Source organism: Entelurus aequoreus, linkage group LG10, assembly GCF_033978785.1.
Source record: "Entelurus aequoreus isolate RoL-2023_Sb linkage group LG10, RoL_Eaeq_v1.1, whole genome shotgun sequence".
In the NCBI taxonomy this organism is placed as follows: domain Eukaryota; kingdom Metazoa; phylum Chordata; class Actinopteri; order Syngnathiformes; family Syngnathidae; genus Entelurus; species Entelurus aequoreus.
Window position 1 is genome coordinate 77,294,635 of NC_084740.1, and position 13,181 is coordinate 77,307,815.

The 13,181-nt window shown below is 40.4% G+C and overlaps 1 protein-coding gene across 1 annotated transcript; it reads right to left on the minus strand.

Moving 5' to 3' along the window:
• Positions 1 to 10,465: 10,465 nt before the first annotated feature.
• On the minus strand, positions 10,466 to 11,811 carry LOC133658118 (mid1-interacting protein 1-B-like). The gene has a single exon (XM_062059750.1). It carries the CDS (start codon positions 11,612 to 11,614, stop codon positions 10,949 to 10,951), a length of 666 nt encoding a protein of 221 aa, XP_061915734.1. The 5' UTR covers positions 11,615 to 11,811; the 3' UTR covers positions 10,466 to 10,948.
• Positions 11,812 to 13,181: the final 1,370 nt, after the last annotated feature.

A 13,181-nucleotide genomic window follows, 5' to 3' on the forward strand; every position in this document is an offset into this window, starting at 1 on the left:
TAAGCAGGGGATCATGTGTACATTCCTGCAACTTCCTGTTTGTAAAAAATATATTTTTATTAGTATTTATTTAATATACTAACAGCATTTCATGATTAATATTTATAAATGAAGATTCCTAATAAATGACACTAGAATAAGCACACATTTGATTGGTAAATCATAGTGTAACGACCTGGAATGACACTTTATGTGAGGTGTTGGAGTTGTCCGACTTTTTGTGTGTCTGTAAACGCATCAGTGGCTAAGTGCCATATGTGCATGTGTTGGCGCAAGTGAGAAAGAGCGAGCGGGTGCTGTTGATATAACAAAGTTGCTTTTGGTCTGGTTTGTACTGCAGAAAATGACCACTTTTGCTAGATATCATTTTTCTTACTAATGTTTTGGTGATGTGTTTATGGCCGACAATAAAGAGTTTTGCTCAGTAAAGTGATGGATGGAATTCATGTCCTCAAAGCGTCTCGACAGACGTTACAATATTTGAACAATGATGACGAAAACTGTTTTCTCTGTCGTGTCCGTGTGTCGAAAATTGTTATGCGCTTATTTTTTTATTAGATTTTGTGCGTAGCATAGATTTGCCGTGCGCAGAGGACGCTTGAGCAGTGTGCAATTGCACAGGCGCACACCTTAGAGGGAACGTTGGTTATGAGTTCAAACCCCGGCCGAGTCATACCAAAGACTATAAAAATAGGAGCCATTACCTCCCTGCTTGGCACTCAACATCAAGGGTTGGAATTGGGGGTTAAATCACCAAAAATGATTCCCGGGCGCGGCACCGCTGCTGCCCACTGCTCCCCTCACCTCCCAGGGGGTGAACAAGGGGATGGGTCAAATGCAGAGGACAAATTTCACCACACCTAGTGTGTGTGTGACAATCATAGGTACTTTAACTTAACTTTAACACATTAGCATACTTGCCAACCTTGAGACCTCCGTTCTTTCTGATGTCTTTTCCTGTGTGGAGCGTGGGCTCTCTGACGTCACTTCCTGTGTGGGCGGGGTCTTTCTGGCGTCACTTCCTCTCCGAACTGACTTTGTAAACGATCAATGAGTGCATACAAAGCTAAGTGCCGGAGATTAAATAATTACACAGCTGACTTACCCATGTAAAAATGTGTCCGAGGAGGGGGACCTTAAACGATGGTTTAGTGTGGCTGAAACGGGGCTTATTCGTTTAAGGCAGGGGTCCCCAAACTATGGCCCGTGGGCTGGATCCGACCCCCCAGCATCCAAAATCCGGCCCACGGGAAGTCCCAAGTTAAACATTTTTATTTTTATTTTTTAAATCTTTCATTTCTAATCCATTTTCTACCGCTTGTTACCCTCGGTGTCTCCTAGCCGCTCAGGCAAATCATATTGTCTAAAAATAAATTTTCCCATCGATAATGTGACAATGTTAAATGACAAAACGGATTAACTCGCTGGAATATAAAGACAATGTATATATATATATATATATATATATATATATATATATATATATATATATATATATATATATATATATATATATATATATATATATATATATATATATATATATATATATATATATATGTATATGTACAGCCCGGCCCCTGGCCAAATTTTTTTAAGCCAATGCGGCCCCCTAGTCAAAAAGTTTGGGGACCCCTGGTTTAAGGGGTTAAATGACTTAGTGTAGACATGGCCTTAACCAACAGGAAACAATACGTGAAGATAGGCGGACACACTTCCACAGAGCTAAAAATATCTTGTGGCGTACCTCAGGGATCAATACTCGGACCAAAAATTGTTCAATATCTATATAAATGACATTTGTAAAGTTACAAAGGAGAGAACACACAGAAGATAATACAAATAAGAACAGAAGAAATGAACAAATTAAAAAGATGGTTTGACAAAAACAGACTATCGTTGAATCTCAGTAAGACTAAAATAATGCTATTTGGTAACAGTAGAAGAGAAAGTCAAACACAAATACACATAGACGGAGTAAATATTGAAAGGGTAAAAGAAAACACATTTTTGGGTGTAATAATGCATGATAAAAATGAATTGGAAATCTCATGTAAAAAATGTACAACATAAAGTAGCAAGAAACACATCAGTAATGAATAAATCAAAACATGTACTAGACCAAAAATGACTTCATATTGTCTACTGCTCACTAGTGTTACATATCTGACTTATTGTGTAGAAATATGGGAAATGACTAGAAATGTGCACTTCATTCACTAACGGTGTTACAAAAAAGATCAATTAGAATAGTACATAATGTTGGATATAGAGAACATACAAACACTTTATTTATTAAATCACAATTATTGAAATTCAACGATTTGGTGCATTTGCAAACAGCTAAAATGATGTACAAAGCAAACTATAACCTGCTAGCCAAGAATGTACAACAATTCTTCTCAACAAAAGAGGAAAAATATAACCTTTGAGGAAAATCTATTTTAAAACATTTGTATGCTCGTACAACACTTAAAACCTTTAGCATATCTGTATGTGGAATTAAATGATGGAACGGATTAAGCAAAGAAACAAAACAACAATATGATTCAGTTTAAGAGACTGTTCAAACTACAAGTGTTCACAAAGTACACACAACAAGAATTGTGATGAACATCTTGAACCTTTTTTTTTTCTCCTTTTTTAAATTTGTTTTGTTGAGACAAAGATTATTTATGTTTTAAAATGTGTATGCTTACTAGGGTATATTATCTATTTATTTGTTCACTGTTCTGTTCCAGAGAACAAGGGAAATGGACAAAATTGCTAATGTATGAAAAGGGGTAGGATTAAATAAGCTCTGCTTCTTCCTACTCCTTTTCGGACGTGCTGTAATGAAACAACTGGAATTGTGTGATGCATTACATTGTATCGTATGCATGTTCCAACTAAACTGAAACTGAACTGAACTGAACTGAACTGTTACTCATAATTATGTTATTGCCTTGACAGTGTGTCTGCTAAAAATCATGACAACAAAATAAAGAATAGTTGCTCTGCGAAATCCTCATTCTTCAGGTTATGCTGGTGTTGTCTCCAGATCAACCTCATTTGCAGCCAAATGCAGCGAGGCGTGTGACCTTTGTATCCAAATGGCGGTGACATCTGTGACAAAGCCTCCAGAATCAAAGCAAAGAAAATGTCTGGAACAATGTTGCTCCCTTTTCTCTACGTGCCAGGCAATTTTTGGGGTCTTCAGACTCTCGGTGTGACTTTTTAAGCACGTTTGCCTGCGCCGTGCTCGTCGTTTGTTGTGTTGCGCTTGTTGAAGAGGCAACTTGGCAACGGGTGTGTTGAAATGAAACCTCCGCCGCACCCTTTTTTGTCCTCTTTCAATTGAGCAAATACCAACAGGAGAGGTAGCTGCGAAATTTGTCAGAATGAAACTTAGGTGTAAACAGGTATCATAACACCTTCTGTAACTCTACAGAAATAACATTCATGTTCAGAAGTTTAAAAAAAACACCAGTAGCTAGCATTGATACCAACTGACGTGTAAAGTAGCTAATAAGCTAGCGGAGTCTGGCGAGTTTGTTAGTGGCTTACGTTGGCCATCATAACACCTTTAATAACTCTGTAGGAAACATTTGAACTTGCATAACTGTAACAACAAGTGAACTGACATTATATTAAACAGTACAACAGTAACTCAGTTGACGTGCATAGAAGGTAGCCAGCTGCTGGAGTCGGGCTAGTTCAATCAATCAATCAATGTTTATTTATATAGCCCTAAATCACAAGTGTCTCAAAGGGCTGTACAAGCCACAACGACATCCTCGGTACAGAGCCCACATTAGTTAGTTTGTGGTTAGCTTTAGCAGCTAACATGGCCACCATAACACCTTTATAAACATTGTAACATTGTTAACCTTCAAACCAATGTTGAATGGCATTACGAAAAGCAGTACAGCAGTAAAACACATTTGTGTTTACAATTAATGTGTAAAGCAGCTAGCCAGCCGCTGACGCCTGGCTTCTTAGTTAGCGGCTAGCAGCTAACGTTGGCCATCATAACACCTTTATTAACTCTACAGGCAACAATTTAACATTTATAAATATCATACAAGTGTAAAAAAAGAAGTTAATTGACATTGTGTGAAACTGCACAGCAATAAAACACACTAATGTTGATACAAATTGACGTGTATATCAGCTAGCCAGCCGCTGACGTCTGGCTAGTTGGTTAGCGGCTAGCAGCTAACGTTGGTCATCATAACACCTTTATTAACTCTTTAGAAATAACTTTAACATTCATAACGTGTAAAAAGAAGTTAACTAAAAGAACTCACCAGTACAGCAGTAAGTATTTATACCAACATATGTGTATAGCAGCTATAGTGGCTAGTGCTAGCAGCTTACGTTAGCTATCACAACACCTCTATTAACTCTATAGGAAACATTTGAACTTAAATAACTGTCATACATGTGTAACAAGAAGTTAGCTGACATTATGCAAAACAGTACAACAGTAAAACATTTTAGTGTCGTTACCAACTAGCCAACTGCAGATACCAAGCTGGTTAGTTAGGGGAAAGGTCTAGCAGATCGTGTTGGCCATCATAAAAACTTTATTAACTCTGCCGGCGACATTTTAATATTCACAAAGGTCATACAAGTGTAGAAAAAAGAAGTTAATTGACATTGTGTAAAACAGTACAGCAGTAAAACACACTAGCGTGAATTCCAATTGACATAAATAGAAGCTAGTTAGCGGCTAGAATGGGGCTTTTTTAAAATATATATATTCTTAGCTGTTAAAAAAAAAAGCTACGCTCTTTAGTTACGTTGGAGTTAATGTTCTTTTATCAAACACATGTACTTTTACTTCCTACTCTATGATGATCATCATTAAAGAACACACTTAGGACACCATTGCTTGAGCTGGGCTGTCATGCAACATGTTGTCATCTTATTTGATGGCTATTTTTGCTGAAAACGTAGGTCATTGAACATTGTACCATCTTTAGGCCATTGGAATTCGGAGGCAGAACTGAGAAACCAACAAGGTATTTAAATAGCGGCTGCCTGGGATAAGGAGGAGATAAGGGGTTAGCGTTAGCGCCGCTGACAATGGCGGCGCGAACAATGGGGCTCACAGGTTGTGACAGTGATTGAAGGAAAGCAATTAACTAAGTACAACAGAGCTAATGGCACAACAAAGACACAGGCGGGAGAACACAGGGGCTGGCAGGGAGTCGATTGGACGAAAAGGCTGGTGATTAAAGCGACCAGGAGAGAGGTCAAACACGCAGAAAGACGTCTCCAAACAGATCTCAGCAGAACCTCCTTGAAAGGGGATTTAACCACGCCAGGCGTGACAAGGTGTCGCGGGGAGGTGACACTTAGCATTCCGTAAACAATTCACAATCCACTCATCCAGTTGAGCACGTTTCTCAGAGCTAATAATTACCAGCACCAAAACCATGCACGCTCATTTCGAGCTGTCAGCGTGCGACAATCAGTGGGATGTGGAAAAATAACATATTTTGCCTCTGGATAGAAGACAAAAATTGGAATAAAAAATTCATGTGGCTATGAAAAATAAATATATAAAACGTCTCTGAATGGCTGTCGTTTGAATTGATTAATAATTCAAAACTGAAGGGACGTAACTGAAGCGGCGCTGTAAATATTACAAAAATAACAAAAACATGTTCTTGATTCGACATTTTGTTTCGGTGAAACTTAACCTGATTTGGGCGTCCCACCATGAAGCTCCTTTTTATTCTACATTTCATCTTGAAAAGATATATTCATGTTAGGTTTTTAAACATTATTTATCTCACAAGCTTGTGTTCCAGGGTCAAACTTTCACTTTAACAACACCACTTATAAAGCAGAGCACGAGAGCCCTTAATGAGCTGCAGCACTCATGCAGCCCCAGACGATGACCTTCCCACCACCAACTTCAATGTTTATCAATCAATCAATCTTTATTTATATAGCCCTAAATCACAAGTGTCTCAAAGGGCTGCACAAGCCACAACCACATCCTCGGTACAGAGCCCACATCAGGGCAAGGAAAAACTCACAACCCAGTGGGACGTCGATGTGAATGACTATGAGAAACCTTGGAGAGGACCGCAGATGTGGGTGACACCCCCTCCCCCCCCCTCTAGGGGAGACCGGATGTAATGGACGTCGAGTGGGTCTAGCATAATATTGTGGAAGTCCAGTCCTTAGTGGATCTAACATAATATTGTGGAAGTCCAGTCCTTAGTGGATCTAACATAATAGTGAGAGTCCAGTCCATAGTGGATCTAACATAATAGTGTGAGAGTCCAGTCCATAGTGGATCTAACATAATAGTGAGAGTCCAATCCATAGTGGATCTAACAAAATAGTGTGAGAGTCCAGTCCATAGTGGATCTAACATAATAGTGAGAGTCCAGTCCATAGTGGATCTAACATAATAGTGAGAGTCCAGTCCATAGTGGATCTAACATAATAGTGAGAGTCCAGTCCATAGTGGATCTAACATAATAGTGTGAGAGTCCAGTCCATAGTGGATCTAACATAATAGTGTGAGAGTCCAGTCCATAGTGGATCTAACATAATAGTGTGAGTCCAGTCCATAGTGGATCTAACATAATAGTGAGAGTCCAGTCCATAGTGGATCTAACATAATAGTGAGAGTCCAGTCCATAGTGGATCTAACATAATAGTGAGAGTCCAGTCCATAGTGGATCTAACATAATAGTGAGAGTCCAGTCCATAGTGGATCTAACATAATAGTGAGAGTCCAGTCCATAGTGGATCTAACATAATAGTGTGAGAGTCCAGTCCATAGTGGATCTAACATAATAGTGTGAGTCCAGTCCATAGTGGATCTAACATAATAGTGTGAGAGTCCAGTCCATAGTGGATCTAACATAATAGTGTGAGAGTCCAGTCCATAGTGGATCTAACATAATAGTGAGAGTCCAGTCCATAGTGGATCTAACATAATAGTGTGAGAGTCCAGTCCATAGTGGATCTAACATAATAGTGTGAGAGTCCAGTCCATAGTGGATCTAACATAATATAGTGAGAGTCCAGTCCATCATGGATCTAACATAATAGTGAGAGTCCAGTCCATAGTGGATCTAACATAATAGTGAGAGTCCAGTCCATAGTGGATCTAACATAATAGTGTGAGTCCAGTCCATAGTGGATCTAACATAATAGTGAGAGTCCAGTCCATAGTGGATCTAACATAATAGTGAGAGTCCAGTCCATAGTGGATCTAACATAATAGTGAGAGTCCAGTCCATAGTGGATCTAACATAATAGTGTGAGAGTCCAGTCCATAGTGGATCTAACATAATAGTGAGAGTCCAGTCCATAGTGGATCTAACATAATAGTGTGAGAGTCCAGTCCATAGTGGATCTAACATAATAGTGTGAGAGTCCAGTCCATAGTGGATCTAATATAATAGTGAGAGTTCAGTCCATAGTGGATCTAACATAATAGTGAGAGTTCAGTCCAAAGTGGATCTAACATAATAGTGAGAGTCCAGTCCATAGTGGATCTAACATAATAGTGAGAGTCCAGTCCACAGTGGATCTAACATAATAGTGAGAGTCCAGTCCATAGTGGATCTAACATAATAGTGAGAGTCCAGTCCATAGTGGATCTAACATAATAGTGTGAGAGTCCAGTCCATAGTGGATCTAACATAATAGTGAGAGTCCAGTCCATAGTGGATCTAACATAATAGTGAGAGTCCAGTCCATAGTGGATCTAACATAATAGTGAGAGTCCAGTCCATAGTGGATCTAACATAATAGTGTGAGAGTCCAGTCCATAGTGGATCTAACATAATAGTGTGAGAGTCCAGTCCATAGTGGATCTAACATAATAGTGAGAGTCCAGTCCATCATGGATCTAACATAATAGTGAGAGTCCAGTCCATAGTGGATCTAACATAATAGTGAGAGTCCAGTCCATAGTGGATCTAACATAATAGTGAGAGTCCAGTCCATAGTGGATCTAACATAATAGTGAGAGTTCAGTCCAAAGTGGATCTAACATAATAGTGAGAGTCCAGTCCATAGTGGATCTAACATAATAGTGAGAGTCCAGTCCATAGTGGATCTAACATAATAGTGTGAGAGTCCAATCCATAGTGGATCTAACATAACAGTGAGAGTCCAGTCCATAGTGGATCTAACATAACAGTGAGAGTCCAGTCCATAGTGGGGCCAGCAGGAGACCATCTCGAGTGGAGACGGGTCAGCAACGCAGAGATGTCCCCAACCGATGCACAGGCGAGCGGTCCACCCCGGGTCCCGACTCTGGACAGCCAGCACTTCATCCATCCTGTGCCCCCCTTCCACAAGGGTGAGGGGGGCAGAGCTGATAAGAGAGACGGCAGATCAACTGGTCTAAAAGGGGGTCTATTTAAAGGCTAGACGAGTATACAAATGAGTTTTAAGATGGGACTTAAATGCTTCTACTGAGGTAGCATCTCTAACTGTTACCAGGAGGGCATTCCATAACTTCTCTGGGAACATACTATTGTGTCGCCAGGTTCTTACTTCAAGTTAGCCGACAAATGGCACACTTTTTTTTTTACATTTGTGTGGCTGCACGAATGCAACCCTCATTGTGGAGCTGCGGTTCATTGAGAGCACTCATGCTCTGCTTCAGAAGGTCAACAGTACATGTTTCCAATCTATTAAACCGCAGTTCCCCAAAAGTTAGCTGCCTTCATGTAATGTCGCTGCAACACAAGTGTGTAGCAAATGAATTCTGTCAAAAAATTGTAAATAAAAAAAGATAATTGTGTCGAGCATGGTTGTGGTAGTGTGATGGTCTAAGGCTGCATGAGTCCTGCTTTAAAATTTTAAAGTACACATTGTAATTCATATTTCCAATCTTTTAAACCACAGTTCCCCAAGTGCTGGCAGCACTTATGCAGCCACACAAATGTATAAAGAAGTGTGTTATGAGTCGGCTTACTTCACATAATTTCCTCGCAACACAACACAAGTGTGTAACAATATAATTGTGTCGAGCACGGTTGTGGTAGCGTGATGGTCTTGGGCTGCATGAGTGCTGCCAACAATGGGAGAGCTAGGGTTCATTGAGGGCACTCGTGCTCTGCTTTTGAATGAATGTTTTTAATCTATTAAACTTCAGTTCCTCCAAAATGTTGTAATTTATGTTTCCATTCTTTTAAACCACAGTGCCCCAAGTGCCGGCAGCACTTATGCAGCCACACAAATGTAAAAGAAACCACAGTTTTCCCCAGTGCCGGCAGCACTTGTACAGCCACACAAGTGTGAAAAGAAGTGTTTTATAAGTCAGCTTACTTCTTTTAATTTCCTGGCAACACGACACAAAATAATCCTGTCAAGCGTGGTTGTGACAGCGTGATGACCTGGGGCTGCACGAGTGCCACGACAGTAGGAGAGCTGCGGTTAATTGCAGACACTCATGCTCCGCTTTAGAATGTCACAGCACATGTTGGAATTCTTGTTTCCAATCTATGAAACACCAGTACCTCCAGTGTTGGCAGCACTCGTGTGGCTGAAATGAAGCAATGAGTCCCCTTACTTCCCATAATTTTACGGCAACACCCGGTAACAAGATCATTTGTGTCCAGCACGGTTGTGGTAGTTGATGGTGTGGGGCTGCTCGAGTGATGAGAGAGCTGTGATTTACCGAGGGCACTCATGGTCTGCTGCAAAATGTCACAGTACTCATGTTTCCAAGCTATTAAACCACAGCTCCCCAGAACTTGGTTAGAGTGTCCGCCCTGAGATGGGTAGGTTGGAGTTCAAATCCCAGCCGAGTCATACCAAAGACTATAAAAATGGGACCCGTTTCCCTCCCTGCTTGGCACTCAGCATCAAGGGTTGGAGTTGGGGGTTAAATCACCAAAATGATTCCCGGGCGCGGCGCCGCTGCTGCCCACTGCTCCCCAAGGGGATGGGTCGAATGCAGAGGACACATTTCACCACATCTAGTGTGTGTGTGACAATCATTGCTACTTTAATCTTTAATCTTTAAAAGTTGTGCTGCAACACGACACAAGTGTGTAGCAACATCATTTTGTCAAAAAAATATTACAAATGTAAAAATTGTGTCGAGCACGGTTGTGGTAGCGTGACGATCTAAGGTTGCATGAGTGCTGCCGACACTGGGGGAGCCACGGTTCACTGAGGGCACTCCTGCTCTGCTTTAGAATGTCACAGTACATGTTGGAATTCCTGTTTCCATTCAACCAACCGCAGTTCCCCACTGCAGGCTGCACTCATGCACGTTAACGCTGTTATTCTTGATTGTATGGAAGACTAATATCTATGTAGGCAAGAATGGCCGTGTGACGACTCCTTTTTAGAGGATGGTGAATCTGTACTGCTAACCAAGCTGCACGCTGACTACTCTAAAGTAGATCCGGGCTTGCCTCTTGTTGCAGTAAATGTGAGGCCTGACTGAAAGATTCTTGCCTTCCATGAAAAGTCAACACAAATGGGAGTTGATAGAAAAAGCTTTATTTCCATATTAAATATCAGTAGAAAAGGTAGTGCAAAGTAAAGCACAGTAAAAAAAAAAAAGTGATCTATCGGAATCCATCACGGTTCTCCAAGCAGAACAATCAGTTCATTCCAATCATTGACCAGCGAGTGAAGAACATCAGGAGATCAATGGCGCCTCCCGCCTCCTTCCTTCTTTGCTTTTCTGTCTCTTCCAATACAAAGTCACACACACATGTACACATACATCTCTACACAATCCATTCGTGTTTGGTGGATCCTCCCTAAACATCTCTTGCATGAGGTAATAAATTATGCCTTAAATAAAGAAAAGTTTGAAATATGTTTCACCTGCGTATGGCACTGAATGCTTGCTTGTGAGTGCAAAGAAGTCATTTGCATTCAGCATCAACACATCTTACAAGAGTTGCCGTGTCCTTTCAATAGCTGCTGCATGTTCTTTCTGGGGCTGCGGGTCGATGTGTTAGAGTCCGATCTCCTGCTTGTAGCGCCTGGTGAGGGAGTTGGCGTGCGTGGTCAACTTGCTCAGCACCCCTTGGAGCCCGGCCAGGTGGTACTGTAACTGCTTCTGCAGGTCCTCGTCCTCCTCCTCGTACTCGTCTTCCTCGGAGGAGGCGGACAAGGAGGAGGCAAAGGAGGCGTTGGAGTTCATGCGGGTGAGCCTCGGCGGGGTCTCCGCCAAGGCCGGGGAGACCCTCACCCCCCACTCGATGTCCTGCCGGATGGACTTGAGCAGCTGGTAGTAGCTGTACATGTCCGCCTCGTCCACGTCCTGCTTGGGGCAGCTCCAGCCCGGCTCGGCGTCCTCGCCCAGGGGCACGTCCCGCAGCAGGCTGGGCACCATGACGGTCTGGTCCATGTTGTTCACCGCGCCGAGGAAGCGGTTCATGGCGTTGAAGAGGGAGTTCTTCGGGTTGGGCGTCTCTGGGAGATGTCGCAGCATTTTGGCCTTTTCCTTCCAAAGAAGTGTTATGTGTGGCGAACCCGTCGCTTGCTTGCTCGCTCGCTCGCTCGCCGCTTGAAAGTTGCTGGTGAACTTCCTGCTCCCAGGCCTTAAATAGCCAGGTGTTGTTGCAGGGTTGCACCTTAACCGGTTTGTCTCGTTCCTCAACTGTAAGAGGAGCTGCATTGACCGGGAATAGCACCCACTCACCAAGCAAAGCAACGGTGCGTTCACTGACCGGGAGAGACTCCAAAAGTGACGACCAGATCCAAACTTGCCTTAAACCAATAAAAACGTTTCTTTTTAAAGTTCCAAAAGTGTGAACTGGCCCTGCTCGGTGTGTCTACCATGAATGACATCATCTGCATTCTGCAGCCATGACACATGCTGTGAGGCCTACGCATGAATATTCATCAGTAGCAGCCATCAGGCCACCTTACTGTCAGGATGCACTCCAGCCAATCACTCAGTAGGAGGCGGGACTTGTGAGAGCTAAACCAATCAGGAGTGAGCTCTGCTAACCCATACCAAAAGCCCAAAAATGTTCTGAAAAGAAATAGAGAAAGACAAAGTCATAAGTATGTTATGATTGGATTGTGCTTCGTCAGAAAATATTTGAATTACTGTACAACAGAGGGGTGGGGCTGAAATGAAAGCAAGAGCAAGTGTCAATCATTGTGAGGCTCAACATTCAAGAATGTGTTAAACTACAAATTACTCACGCATCGATTTAACAATGACATATTGGAAACGAGTAGCCACGCTGAAGAGATCAAAAAATACTCTGAGTAAAAATAGTTTTTGCGTGGGCGGGGATAGTTGAATTTCGGAGAGAAAAATAGTTGCATATTTATCATATATTTATCAAGTCGTAATATTAGGGGGAACGTTGTAATAAGTGAAAAAAATGATTTTATTTCCGAAAAATAAATAAATAAATGAATTAAGGGGGAAAAAAGTCCAATATTTAATATTGTAACTATAGTATTACTATAGTAACTATTCCATATGACAAAAGAAGTAAATACAAAAGTTATATATTTGAGAAAAAGCTGTGTATATTTCATAAAAAATATATATTATGGTGGGAAAAAGTAGCAAATTTTTTTGAAAAATAGTTAATAAATAGTAATCTAGAAAATAATTGTATATTAAAAAAAAAAAGTTGTACCGGTATATTTGAGAAAAATATGTATATATTTTCTAAAAAAAAAAAAAGTATTATGTGGGAAAAAGTTGTACATGTTGTGAGAAAAAAAGTTTTATAATTGAAAAAATAATTGTATACTTCATTTTAAAAAGTTGTATATTTGAGAAAAAGATGTGTATATTTTCTATAAAAAATATATATATTACGGCGGGAAAAAGTTGTATATTTTTTGAGAAAAATAGTTGTATAATTTAGAAAATAACTGTATATTTTTAAGAAAAAAAAGTGGTATATTTGAGAAAAATAGGTGTATATTTTTTATTTAAAAAAATATACATGTCATTGTGGCAAAAAGTTGTATGTTTTTGAGAAAATAGTTGTAGAATTTAAACAATTTTAAAATTATATTTTTAAGAAAAACAAAAATAATTTTGAAGACAAAAGTTGTATATTTAAAGAAAAAAAAGTCAATATTTTATTGAAAAAAATTATATTGTAGAGCAGTGGTTTCCAAAGTGTTTTGTTGGCCCAAAGCATATTGTAAAAATATTAGTAATTCAATTGATTATTTAACATTACACTAATTTGCCTCATCACCTATAA

Coding starts and splice junctions, on each gene's coding strand:
- LOC133658118 (XM_062059750.1), bottom strand. CDS start 11,614: ATGCAGCTCCTCTTACAGTTGAGGAACGAGACAAACCGGTTAAGGTGC.